This window comes from Urtica dioica, chromosome 11 (assembly GCF_054948205.1).
Source record: "Urtica dioica subsp. dioica isolate 48M chromosome 11, U.dioica_male_clone48M_v1_H2, whole genome shotgun sequence".
NCBI lineage: Eukaryota > Viridiplantae > Streptophyta > Magnoliopsida > Rosales > Urticaceae > Urtica > Urtica dioica.
In genome coordinates this window covers 12,706,480-12,719,578 of record NC_142766.1, presented here as the reverse complement: position 1 = coordinate 12,719,578, position 13,099 = coordinate 12,706,480, and the positions used below count along the sequence as shown (strand labels likewise).

The following is a 13,099-nucleotide window of genomic DNA, read 5'->3' as shown; positions in this document are numbered from 1 at the left end:
TGTACACAAAACACCTTATATTAATTTGAATTAGGAAAAATTATGCTCATCTTTACTAAAAATGATGAAAATATCTTCAAACCATTATTATTATTTTTTAAAAGACTGAATTAAATAAAAGAAAGTCCATTGAATTTCTTTTTCGATTTGATTCTCGAGTTGCACATTTGCCTTTTGACCAAATGGACAATTATGTGATGAATATGTCTTTTATCTCCTTTAAGTTATCAAGTCCATGACCCGCAATCTCATACGGGGATCGAGACATGCTTTAGACGAGGGACTACGTCTCCGATGCACACAAAGTATCAAATGTTTCATCCTCTAGTGTTCATTTGTCCTTTTATTTTGTCATTCGTCTTTTGGTTTTTATCTATCACATTCTAATTTAGGCTATGACTTTCCATCTCCTTTCATGTTATTGTTATATGAGCTTTAGGAAATTTTGGATAATCATGGTATTTATTTGGGATAGTGTACTGGAAAATGCAAGTTTGATATTCTTATCATTTTCGGTCATTTTAAAGCGAGAATTATACATACATAGGAGTAAATAAGTAGCTTATTTCACATTACTACTTTTTTTTTTCTTCAAATTAACCAGATTTAAGAGTGTTTAGTTACAAACAATTAATTAATAGTGTCAATTTTGTCTCTATTAGTTACATATTTATAACTAAACACTTTTAGATCTGTCTAATTTGAAAAAAAAAAGTAATAATCAACCACTTATTTACTCCCAAGTGTCCAAACCCCTTTTAAAGTTATAGTTAAATGCCCAACATTTTACTGTCATGACGTGTTTTCATTGTGATTTGCACTTTGCGGTGTAAATAAACTTCCAACTGTTTTTTTTTTTTTTTTTTAAATGAGCCCAACTGTTTTATGCAGTTACTCGCTTCTTATGAAACTAAATATTAAACCACATGCATAGACTGCTCAACATTGCTAAGGTTATTGCTCTCAACCGAGATTCAAAGTGCGTTTTGGTGGGAAGCGATTATTACCGATGGTCATATAATCAGTAGAATTTCAACTCCTCACAATACAACACTTTTGAAACTAACATGCTCCGACTCTTCTCTATAGTACATTTGAGTGACATTTGCTTTACTCACCAGGCTCACGGTGTACCAAAATCACTCTATGACAATAACTTCAAATTAGGCCAATTCTATAATATTCAATCACGCTACATGTTCAAACTTCAACATAAATACTCAATCCTAATGCAAGGGAAAATAATCCAAATAGTTAAGGCAGTACAGTGAACTGAAACAAAGGCAATAGAGGTAATGACAATTTAATAATAATAATCATAAAAAATAAAACCCAGAATGGTGTATGCATAGTCTGGTGGGTTTTTGAAAACCAGTAGTATCAGCGGCAGGAGATTTGTGGGCGCCTCCGAGCTGCACCAATAACCTGTAAACAAATTTGAGGGTAAGCTGTGATACCTGAACCTGCAACACTTGTACAACAACACTGTAAGACCGTCGAAAATGATTTATTGCATAAAATATAAACTATTGCTGAGACAAGGAAAAATAATCTCAAACCCAACATTCGATTCGATATTAGCTATCCTCGGTGTGATGTCATGTTCGTTGGACCACAACCTGACTGTAAATTAGTATTATGCTTTGATGCCCGTATTATATATGCATAACTAAAAAAAGTGATGCAACATACTTTGGACATTTACTTTGAAAATAGCCAAATAAAAAAATTTAACCAGCCTATGATTTTTAAAAAAGAAAACATGCAATTAAAAACACAAGTTTCAGGGCTTTTAGCGTGAAAAATATGCAATTAGTAGATTTTCAAAATTCCAGAGCACAGATTTTGAACCTGCACACCACCTGCACAGTGGAAAATTGGCAGTAAGCTGTACCTGTTAACAATAACATAAATAACCCAAACCCAGGTTTTGCTGAATTGATCTCACAATTTTTACTTTCTTTATTTTTCCTACAGGTTTGTCAAGCCATGCCACATCTCCACTTGTACCCTTTATTTTTGTTCTTAATATATTATCTTTTAAGGGAATGTAAATCGCTCGTGAGGGGTTTAAAGGAGAGGAAACGAACCAGAAGTACTCAGTACTCATGTTCGTCACCGTTCTGGTGGTCGGGACTGGTCTTCTTAACGTCCTGTTGTTTCTGTTCTTTTTCCCTGTTCCACTGCTCGATCTTGGCTCGTCTCTCCTCACTGCCTTCTCTGACGGGACTGCGGTTTCTCCGGCGATGCCCGGGGCTTCTGCTTCTGCTGCGTCCCCTGCGGTGCCCGGGGCTCCGGCTTCTGTGCCTCCTCTCGTCGTGCCTTCTGCTGCGCGGCCGCTCTTCATGGCTGCGATGTCTGTATGGACTCCTGCTCCGACTGTGGCTACGCCTTCCTCGCGACATCCCAAACAGCTCGCGCCTCAACTCCCTATAACATCGCAGTCAAAGCAGAATCAATATCAACTAGGCTCACGTGTGGGAAAAAGGAAAAATGGAATGGCAAGTCAAAATTTTATATGGGCACATAAGGTAAATAGATTTACAGTTTGACATTGCTAAATAACCAACGTTTCGTAAATCTTCGGTAATTAGCCACTTTCAAATATTTACAGACGTAAATCTTAGGTAAATAGTCACTTTCATTTATTAGGCCACGTCATCTTTATGGCTATTTAGCTAAGATTTACGAAACGTAGACTATATCGCAATTCCAAACGTTTTAATTGGCTATTTACCTAACTTTTTGTTTTTTTTTTTATATTGCGTTTGGAAGTGATATGGAAAAATGACAGAAAGAAGGGGAGTTAGTTTGAAAATTGGCATAAACACGGGGCCCACACGTAGAAATTTGGATAGATTTCATTTTCCTACCATTTTCAAACAACCAATGGAAAATAGGAGGAACTTGATTTTCCTTTGCGTCCTATTTTCCAGGTTCCAAACACACCTTTAACAGAAAAGAATAAAAGAAAAGAAAGAAGAGGCGCCATAAGAATGGAGTTTCCCCTCCAATCCATCCAAATAAGGCGTGTGAAATAATAGGAGGGATTTCATTTTCCAGGTAGCAAAAACACCCTTAACAATAGAGAAAGAATAGAAGAGGAGTTAAGTATGGTACCGGCCGATCTTCTTGAGATGCATAAAGTTACAGTATCCACCACGGTTGCATGTGTTCTCCTCGTATTGTCTGCAGGTCGCCTCGCGGAAATCCGTCACGGGCGAGAAGTCCACAATGATCGGACGTCCTGTGTTGCAAAATGTAATTAGTCGACCATGGCATGAAATGAGTTGACCGGAAGAGACAAACTCTGCCTTACCAGCATAAAACCTCCCAGTCAGGTTCTGAACTGCATTTGCAGCATGTTCTTCCTCTCTGAATTGTGCATACACATTACCCACCTGTCGCCACAACGTGCATTTCAAAATCAAAATCAAAATCAGTAAATTTGACAAATCACTAATCACCTAAGAAAACCACGATAACAGCACTTAGTGCTTACCATGTGATCAGCTAGGTTGTCGCATATATTTAGGCTTTCTAATTCCCCATACTTGCTAAGCTCTTGGAAAAGGTCTTCGTAAAACTCCTGCACAATTTCCACCATTTCAAAACCACAAGTCAATTTTTTTTTTTGGTAAGAAAAATGATATTTCCATTTCTATATATTCATATAATATAAAATATATATGTCATTGATTTTTTAATTTATTTTTGGTTGAAGTAGATGAACATTTCAGTCAGCGAAGAAGCCCCAACACAACCAAAGAAAAATCGAATGACCATACTATGAATCAACCAATAGTGAGATGGAAGTGGGATAGAATAGAGGGCACTGAGAGTGTTGAAATAACTCACGCACTAAGACCAACCACTCCAAGAATAACTGAATAAATAAAACCCTTTCTAAGAAGACCCAGCACCCAAAACCAACAGACTTTGTAATATAGCAGGGCATCCAAAAAGTAGTAGCATGTGTCCTGAAAACTCCATCAAAAGTATGAGAAAGACTAGAGTTTATCCCTCATCTCAAACAAGCTAGGCTCAATATATGAAAAAGAACCAGAGGCATGAACCTTAATATGGTCGAAACAGTTCTAAGAATAAGCACCGTAGTTCCTTCTGATAAACCCCAAAACTCAACAACATTGTAGTTCTTGAAATACAAACAAATACGCGCAAGTAAACTCAAGACATATCAACACGGAACCAGTTATAAAAAAAAAAGCAAGTAAACTCAAGACCCACAATGCCAGCTAGTCAAACTGTCACCACCACAAATGAATAAGCATCAGCTTGCAGAAGCAATGAAACCCAAAATTACAAGAAAAAACCTCAGAATCCTTGAAAAACACAATTACAGTCTGAACAACCCTAATTATACACCAAGTCAATGCAATAAAAATAAACCATACACCCGACTTAATTGAATCATGACTAAGACCTGATTCCCAGCTCTGAAATCAATCCAATAAACATAAAACCCTAGCCCTGAGCCAAAAACGAACGAAACTAAAATCGAATTGCAACAGAAAAGCCTAATTCAGGAGAAACCCTAAATCGAACGAAAGACGCGCAAACCCTAATTAAAAAAAAAAAAAAAAAGAGGCAAAGAGCGGATCTATGAAACCTCGAAGTGGGTCTGCATGTGGTCGGGGTCAATGGGGTTGCCGGAGACGTCGACGCCGGGGGTGATCATGTCGGGGCGCTGATACATGTTCGAGAGAAGCAGCGTCGGACTGATGCTGGGCTTGGTGTGGAGGCGAGAGCACCGGTCGCCGTGCCGGCAAGCTCCGATCTTGAAGTAGAACGGACAGTTCACTCTGTCCTTCTCCGTCCCGAATATCGACGCCAAGTGCTCCGCCATTCTTACACAACCAACTACAACCTCTGACGATGGTGCCTTTTCTTTTTCCCTTCTCCTCTCTTCTTCTTCTTCGCGACAGGTCGTTTTAAGCTCTACTTCTTCTCTTCTAGACTTTTCTACTATGCTTAGGTTTTAATTATATATATTTAAACTTCGAAGATCGCATAACATAACGAGCTGGTTTGCCCGAGAGGTTTAAGGGGGTAGACTTAAGATCTACTGCACATAAGTGCGCGTGGGTTCGAACCCCACAGCCAGCATTTTTATTTCTTCTCTTTTTTTGTAATTCTTTTTTTATTAGGCTATTCAAATTATAATAGACGATAAATTTTTCTTTCGGAAAAAAAAAATGTTATCTTATAAATAACATTACAGAAAAACAAAATAAAATTTTATAATCTGAAAGCTTTTTTTCTTCTTAATTTAATAAATTGTTCACGGCCGAGAAGGTGACGGAACAGTTCCGACCAATAAAAGAGTGGGTAATCAATCTATACCAAGAGTCATTATTCCCGTCCCTAGGCCCAGTCAATTTTATTGAGTCAAGGGCTCAAATTAGGCCTAGTCAATTTTATTGGGCTTTACATTTGAGTATTGTTTTATTGGGCTCAACTGTTCTCTTAAACCAATTTGATTGGACCTTACAAATTGAGCCCAAATTACCCAATGTTAATAATAAATGAGAAATTAACGCCGTCAACTACTATTTGATAACTCATTTAAAAATTAAATACCATAATTTAAGAATAATCGCATAATAATTAGGCGTTGTTTATATATTGGATTTTACTAAAAACTATAATCATTTAAACAAAGAACTAATTGAAATTTATTAATTGCTTCTAATTACAAAAAATATTCATAATTTTAGAATTAGAAACAATTAATAGATTGTAGTTAAAAAAATAAATTTATATGGTTATAGTTTCGGTATAATCTACATATTTATTTATATACTTTAAAAATATGATCAATACCGGACGGACAAATGACGAGTATGTATGCTTTCATTTTGTTTTATATTGTAGTAACATGCATTGTTTCCCTTATGCTGGATTAATAACTTAGAAATTGTTTCGTCACATTTTCTTCAAGGGTATTTTTCACTTAAATGTTGCTAATACGACTAAAAAATAATGAATAAATAGAACAAGTTGGTGGGATTTGACAAAAGACTAACATGAGATTAAGCAGTATCCGGCCTCTAAGTGTGCTTTGCGCCCCTCCTCCATTGCTTGACGTTAACCATATAACTAAACAATCAAGTCACTTACTAAACTCAAATATTATAAAGTTTTATAAAGATTAGCCCACATAAAAACCTAATTCTAAGTTTATTGAAATTTGCTATTAATAAGTAGCTTGCAATAGTTTCCGATACGAACCAAACTTACACTATGACGGTGACCCGAGATCAATATTGATGCCTTCGTAAACCATAATCTTTCAGGTTTGTGACTCCACCACACGATCCAACACCTAGAGAAAACGTAAACCTTAGAAATATAAAGACATGACAAAGGAATGTGTAAGTTTTGATTGACAAGTTAGGGATGAATGCTACATACAAAACCTTAATAAGTTCCTAAAATTTCTATAAGAAAAAAAGAGAATTGCGTAACTTTTATATTAAAAACTAGACATAATATGACTCATGTTTATTATTATTGAAGAGAGATAATTTTCCATGAAAGAAACTCAAATTGTACCTTAGAAGACTATACTCAATGAGCACTTCGAATATGTTTTAGTGGCATGTGAGGAACATTATGTTGGCTCTAATTAATATAATTTTGAGAAGGAACTCGTTGAGATTGCTAAAAAGAGAAAGAAAAAAAAAATCAAACCCTTATGATATACGAGCTTACCCTCTTATAAAATAATTAACGTGGCGCTAATCTTTTAACGTGGATTTTGAACACCTTGAATAAAAAAAATTCAGCGTTTCCGATAGCCCAACAACAACAAAGTTAGATGGTGCCTTATTACGTTCTTCTAAAAAATATTCATAGAGAAAACAGTAAGCAGTAGATACTATAACTATTTCTCATCGGGTAAAAAAAAAAATCCTTTAATAACGCGCAATTAAGGATACGTCATAAACAAATACACTTCTTTCACTTATCTAATTAGGGAAAAAATGCATACATATCAAGTTATCAGGATATAGACACATTCATCTGTTCAAAATTATGGCCAAAGATAATTTTTATTCATAAATTTGGACATGGTCATTAAATGACAAATAATCCAGCAAATTGGATTTTAAAATTATGACGCTGTATACAAAAACTCCACCAAACAGATACATTATATCTACATTACACCCGCAAAGATCAAACCACCGTACGTTAACTAATCTATTATAAGCAAGAGTAATGATTCGTTTGCATGTAGTCAATTATTAATCCAAAACGTTTCTTTATAGAATTCTTCAATGAACATACCTTTGACTTTTGTGTAGCTATGTGAGTCTTTCATTATCATCGCGCTTTATTCTTTGGAGCGTTTTATTAGAATTTACTACAAAAACCGACATATATATAGTTGTTTTTTATATTATTTATTATTATTTAGGATTTTTTTATGATTACTACACACGTTTACAATACTAAGGTATTTAATGACCATGTGTACACGTTGTTAATGCCTGAAAATGGATCAACACGAAAACCGGTCCGCGGTTCGGTCTAGGGCCGGACCCTATGACCGCGCGGTGGTTGAACGGGGAAGTTGTCTCGATCTCGTCGCCTCCGCCGTGCCGGAAAAAGGGATTCCGACGACTCGTCACCTGAGAAAAGAGGAAAGAGTGAGCTAAAGAACCGCGGAGGAGTTTCCTCCGGCGGGCACTCCGACGCTCAACATTAGTCTAGGTGTCGTGCTTCAAATTCTAGAGAGAGAAGCTCTGATGAGAGAGAAGCAGAGGTTTTGTAAGTGAGAGCAAACTTACCTCCAAATGGGAAAAATGGAGGTATTTATAGTGGAGTTGTGAGGGTCGGGGTAGTCTCGTCATTTGGCTATCATTGGAGGGACGGTCCTGTTTAGGAGGGGACGGACGAGGCCTACCAAGGGGTCACGGGACCAGCCGGGGGGCCATGGGACTCGCCGAGAGGGTCACCGGACGTACCCACTGGTCGAGGGAACCTGTCAGGGGGGCACCGGACGTACCCACTGGTAACGGGACCTGCCAGGGGGGGCACCGGACGTACCTACTGGTAACGGGACCAGGCAGGGGGGGGCACCGGACGTACCTACTGGTAACGGGACCAGGCAGGGGGCACCGGACGTACCTACTGGTAATGGGACCAGGCAAGGGGGCACCGGACGTACCTACTGGTAACGGGACCAGGCAGGGGGCACCGGACGTACCCACTGGTAATGGGACCAGGCAGGGGCACCGGACATACCCACTGGTAATGGGACCAGGCAGGGGCACCGGACATACCCACTGGTAACGGGACCTGTCAGGGGGTCATTGGACGTGTCCAAGGGTCATGGAACCCGCCCGAGGGTCATTAGACTTGCCAAGGGGGTCACTGGACGTACCCACTGGTCATGGGACTATCAGAGGGTCACCAGACGCACCCACTGGTCATGGGACCTGTCAGGGGGGGCACCGGTCGTACCCACTGGCAATGGGACCTGTCAGGGGGTCTTTGAACGTGTCCAAGGGTCATGGTACCCGCCCGAGGGTCATCAGTCTTGCCAAGGAGGTCACTGGACGTACCCACTGGTCATGGGACTATCAGGGGGTCACCAGACGCACCCACTGGTCATGGGACCTGTCCGAGGGGGGCACCGGACGTACCCACTGGCAATGGGACCTGTCAGGGGGTCATTGGACGTGCCCAAGGGTCACAGTACCCGCCCGAGGGTCGTGAGACTTGCCAAAGGGTCACTGGACGTACCCACCGATGACGTGGCTTCTGGCCTTGTTATGGTTTCCCTTGGGCCGGGCCTCGTGTACATCTTTTTTGGGTTGGGCCGTAGCATTTCTTGTGAAGGAAGATTGACCCATAACATTAACCCCCCGAGTTTCTCGGAGAACTTGTTTGTTCGAGAAACTCTAAGGTTCCCAAACGCTTCATTGTCCGTGTCGCCAATTTTCCGGGCACATTAGCTGCCAGGTGAGAGGCCTGTTCGCAGTACTCCTCCTCTGTCGTCGCCTTTAGAGGATATAAATTCCCCGCCCTTGACCTTCTCTTGATGTTTTTGGAGGCATTAGGTTGAGGAGCTTTGAGGAGAGAACTTGAGAGAACTTCCCCACTTGCTTGTCTCAACAAGGTGGGTCTTCATTTTCACTATTTATTATTATTTATTTATTTATTTTTTACTATTTGTCATGTGACTTTCACCACTTGTCACTCCCACTTGCATTCTCCATTTTTCTTTTCTTCTTTTTTTTTTTTTTTTCATTGATGATTCCCAACCACCCATGTGAGGGTGGAGCCCATGGCCTCGGGATTGACGAAGTTGACGTAACGTTTGATTCACCCACTTTCTTGAACGTCGGTCTTGCTCCCCCTTCCACACCTCAAGACGATTTCTTTGAGTTCGAGCACGACTTTGAGAGTATTATAGAGGCTGCTCGCGAAAGTTTTCGAGGAGGGTGGAGAAAATATTCCTCCGGCAATGGTTCCAGACGTCCCGGACGTGAGAGAGACGCGCGTGAGCCCCGGACTGGTCGACGAGGGCCATTGCTTGTCTAATTTGGAGACCCATTTGTCACAACCCATGCTTGAAAGTTCAAAACCTTCCAGATTGGGTTTTCTTGCACCTATTCCCTGTTCGCCGTCGTCTTCAGTCCAGGAGGGCTCTTCTTCCTTGTTGCCCGCGTTGCATTCGCGGCCTGGATCCGAGCATCGTCTCCCCTACATGGACGCGTCGGAGTCGGCTCGTCAGGCGTCGACTGGGGGCCCAACGAGCGCTGGATCTGATTCGCGGGTTCCCGGGGCGCGTGGGTCTGCGGTGTCGGGACCGCGTGGATCTGCAACTCCGGTGGGAGTCGAAGTTCTTCCCACCGGCGTCCATGGCGCGCCGACTGGAGGTCCCGCGAGCGTCGGCGTCGGTCTGCGCGCACCGGGACCGCGTGGATCTGCAACTCCGGTGGGAGTCGAAGCTCTTCCCACCGGCGTCCATGGCGCGCCGACTGGAGGTCCCGCGAGCATCGGAGCTGCTTCGCGGCCGTCGGGATTACCTGGGTCTGAAGCGCCGGGCGTTGTCTTCGTTCGCCACCCTCGCGCGCGACAAAGTTTGGACGCCAGCCCCAGATCCTCGTCGGTGCAAGCCCAAGAGCTTTCTCCCTCGCCGTCGGCCATGGAAGCTTTCCTCGTCGGCGTCCATGGCGTTCCAGATCTGGGTTCCTCGTCGCTCGTGTCGGGCTACTCTCGCGGGGCTGGGCCGTGTACATCCCCCTCGCGCCCGTCCGGGTTTGTGCTTCGCGCCACCGCTACAGCTCGGAGAGAGCTTCTCGCCGGCGTTCATGGCGGGCCGACAGGGATGGGAGCTTCGCCGGGATTCACAGAGGCGCGCCGGCTCGTGGGCGTTCCAGATCTGGAGTCCTCGTCGCGCGGGCTCTCATCGGGATCCACGGCGTCGGAGTCGCTGCGTATGCCGGTCGGAGCTCCTGTGGGTGTTGGAGTCGGTGAGCGGGCGTCGGGAACGGTCGGGCCTAGTGCGCGAGCCCGAGAACTGCGTGGGTCTGCGAAGCCAGGCGGCGACTTCGCCCTAGCGTCTTCGGGGCCCCCGATTGGCGCCAGATCTGGACCGCTTGGGTCTGTAGCGCCGACCGCCACTTCCACCATGGGAGCTTCTTCCACCGCTGTTCATGGCGCGCTGGCCAGTGACGGAGCTTTGGCGGGCTCAAGTCGTGTTTCGCGTGGATCTCGCTCGGGAGTCCTGGCTCGCGCCCAGCCTGAGGGGTGCATGTCTTTTCGCGAGCTTTCACCGAGATCCATGGCGTCCGTTGGTGGGGGAACTTCATCGGGTCAGACCTCTCTCCGCGTTCGTCCCGAAGAGCGCAGACTCTCGCGCGGGTCGTTACCAGAGGTCATGGCTTCAGCATCCATGGCGACGCCCCGTGCTTGTGGCGCGCCGGCTGATCGTGAAGCTCCGACGAGGCTTGAGGGCGCGCGCGGCTCGGACCCGGAGGCCGCCCAGATCCGGGAGGGTCCTCTTAGGTGTGTTGTGGTACTGGGGGCTTCTTCCTTTCGCGTCGATCCTTCCGCTCGTACTTATGGTATCTCGTCTGGTGGTGACGAGACGGCGGCGGGCTCGGGCCATGGTCGAGGGGGTAAGCCGTCTATCTCAGAACCCTGTTTGGATAGAAATTTGGATGTTGCCAGGTCGGATCGCGTAGCTTCTCCGCGCGCTCGCGCACTCAAGTTCATCTTGAATCGGAAGGTGTCGTCCCTGCCCGTCCCGAAGCCTGGCGATGGACGCCCGCCATTGGTGCCTCGGGCTCCTCCAACGGGGGCGACGCTCTCCCCGACTCGCCGAGGTGATCCCGATTACCGTCCTCCGCCCGAGGAGAAGGGAAGAAGGAGAGAGGACAGGGAGGCGAGGGGAACTAAGGCGAGTGGAAAAATGAAGAAGAAAAGGAAAAGGAAGGACCGAGGGTCGGGGGGAGAGCCACGTTGTCCTCTTGAGAGAAGAAAACAGAGTAGGGATAAAGCGAGCATTTCAGTCGGGGAGGAGGAATCGGTCTCGGGTGAGGCGACAGCAGCCACGGCCGTCGAGCCTCCTTCGAAAGTCATTCGGACCCGAGGTGGGGGTCCCGAGCCAGGGCCCCCCGACTACTCTGGCCTCGATATCCCGAGTACGGTTACTCTCGCTAAGCTCGCGAGTGTCCGCGCCGAATTAGGCCTTTCTTCTGATGTGATGCTCCGCCTTCCTCGGGGGGGCGAGGTCCCGAGCCGTCCGCCGAAGGGTCTGGTCGCCGTCCATCTCGACAGCCTGCGGAGCGGTATGGGTCTCCCCCTGCAGCCAGTCATTCAGGATCTTCTCGTGTCCCTCGGGATACATGCGGCGCAGTTGAGTCCGACCTGCTATTGCTACATTGCTGCGAGTCATGTCATCTGGCATGAGCGTCGCGGTCGGGCGATGACGCTTGACGAGTTTCGCGCCTTGTTCTCGTTTTATCCTAACAGGAGCGCGCCTGGGTCGTACTCTCTACGAGACCGTGCTGGTAGGTCGATTTTCGCGGACCTTCCTTCGAAGATAAGTAAGCCGTGGAAGTCTTACTGGGTGTGGACGTCGATTGAGATGGTTGGGATTGCCCCCCGGACCTTTGGTGTGATGAAGGATTTCCCGCCCGGAGACGCCACTCGACGGATAAGCGCGTTCGTTGATTTTGTTAGGGGCTCGACCAGGGAGGACCGTCAGGGGGTCGATTTCTTTAGTCCAGAGTTGTGGGCAGTTTCTGGTTGGTTCCCTTACGGGTGGCCGGGTCGCGCAGGCGCTTCAGTAGGCGAGCTCGCGTCTCCTCCCACTACTTTGGCGGAGTCCGACCTGCAGTCGGGGGTCTCGACACCTTTGGCCTCGCCTTCGCCTGTCGCGGGGTCTCAGGATCCTCTGGTCGCGTCGCCGGTCCGCGCGTCTCCAATCTTCGTGTCATCAGGAGACACTTCTCCTTTGGGTTCGTCGGGGTCTACTCCCTTGTCTTCCCCGCGCGTTCGACCATCCCCGGAAGACTTCTCGGAGACTCTGTCTCCGCCGGCCTCGCCGGGGGCGCGGGATGGTAGAAGCATTCCTCCGATGAGACTTTTCTTTCGTTGCTTGCACTTGTTGACTTATTTATACATATGTCTTATTACTGATTGTTTCCTTGTTATCTTTTGTAGGTATGGCTCCCAGGGACCAGCGTGAGAGGAGGAGGTTTATGCCCTCGTTGGACCCTCCTGTTGGGGCGCCTGTCGGGGCGCGCGCCACGCCAGGGGGCCGTGATTCCGGTGCGGATTCGGGTTCCCGAGGGCCGCGCGAGAAGAGAAAATTCACGTCTCTGCCGCCTCCGCCTGTCGGTGATCGTGACACGTCGGGGGCTCGTGGCCCGAGAGCGGCTCCTGTCTCCCATGCCAGGGACGAGAGGAGGAGGTTCGTACCCTCGTTGGATCCGCCGGCCGCGTTTCGCGGCGTGTCGAGTGTTGGTGCCTCAGCGGCCGCTCCCGCTCTCGATGTTCGCGCTCCCATTCGCTCGGAGGGTGACGGTGGTTCGAGGAGTCGTGTCTCCGATGT

The 13,099-nt window shown here is 46.0% G+C and overlaps 1 protein-coding gene and 1 non-coding gene across 3 annotated transcripts; one reads left to right on the top strand and one right to left on the bottom strand.

The window, feature by feature from the left end:
* Positions 1-1,129: 1,129 nt before the first annotated feature.
* On the bottom strand, positions 1,130-4,962 carry LOC149381324 (splicing factor U2af small subunit B-like). 2 transcript variants are annotated; one of them, XM_089630728.1, is made up of 6 exons: positions 4,631-4,962; positions 3,503-3,589; positions 3,320-3,401; positions 3,121-3,247; positions 2,091-2,430; positions 1,130-1,463 (listed from the first exon to the last, which is right to left on the bottom strand). In XM_089630728.1, exons 1-5 carry the CDS (start codon positions 4,865-4,867, stop codon positions 2,100-2,102), a joined length of 864 nt encoding a protein of 287 aa, XP_089486854.1. In that variant the 5' UTR covers positions 4,868-4,962; the 3' UTR covers positions 1,130-1,463; positions 2,091-2,099. The 2 variants fall into 2 exon arrangements, with proteins under 2 accessions (XP_089486854.1, XP_089486853.1); XM_089630727.1 differs by having other exon boundaries at positions 1,130-1,425; positions 4,631-4,961.
* An 81-nt stretch (positions 4,963-5,043) lies between these two features.
* On the top strand, positions 5,044-5,127 carry TRNAL-UAA (transfer RNA leucine (anticodon UAA)). The gene has a single exon. It is a non-coding gene; the product is annotated as a tRNA-Leu (tRNA).
* The last annotated feature ends 7,972 nt before the right edge of the window (positions 5,128-13,099 follow it).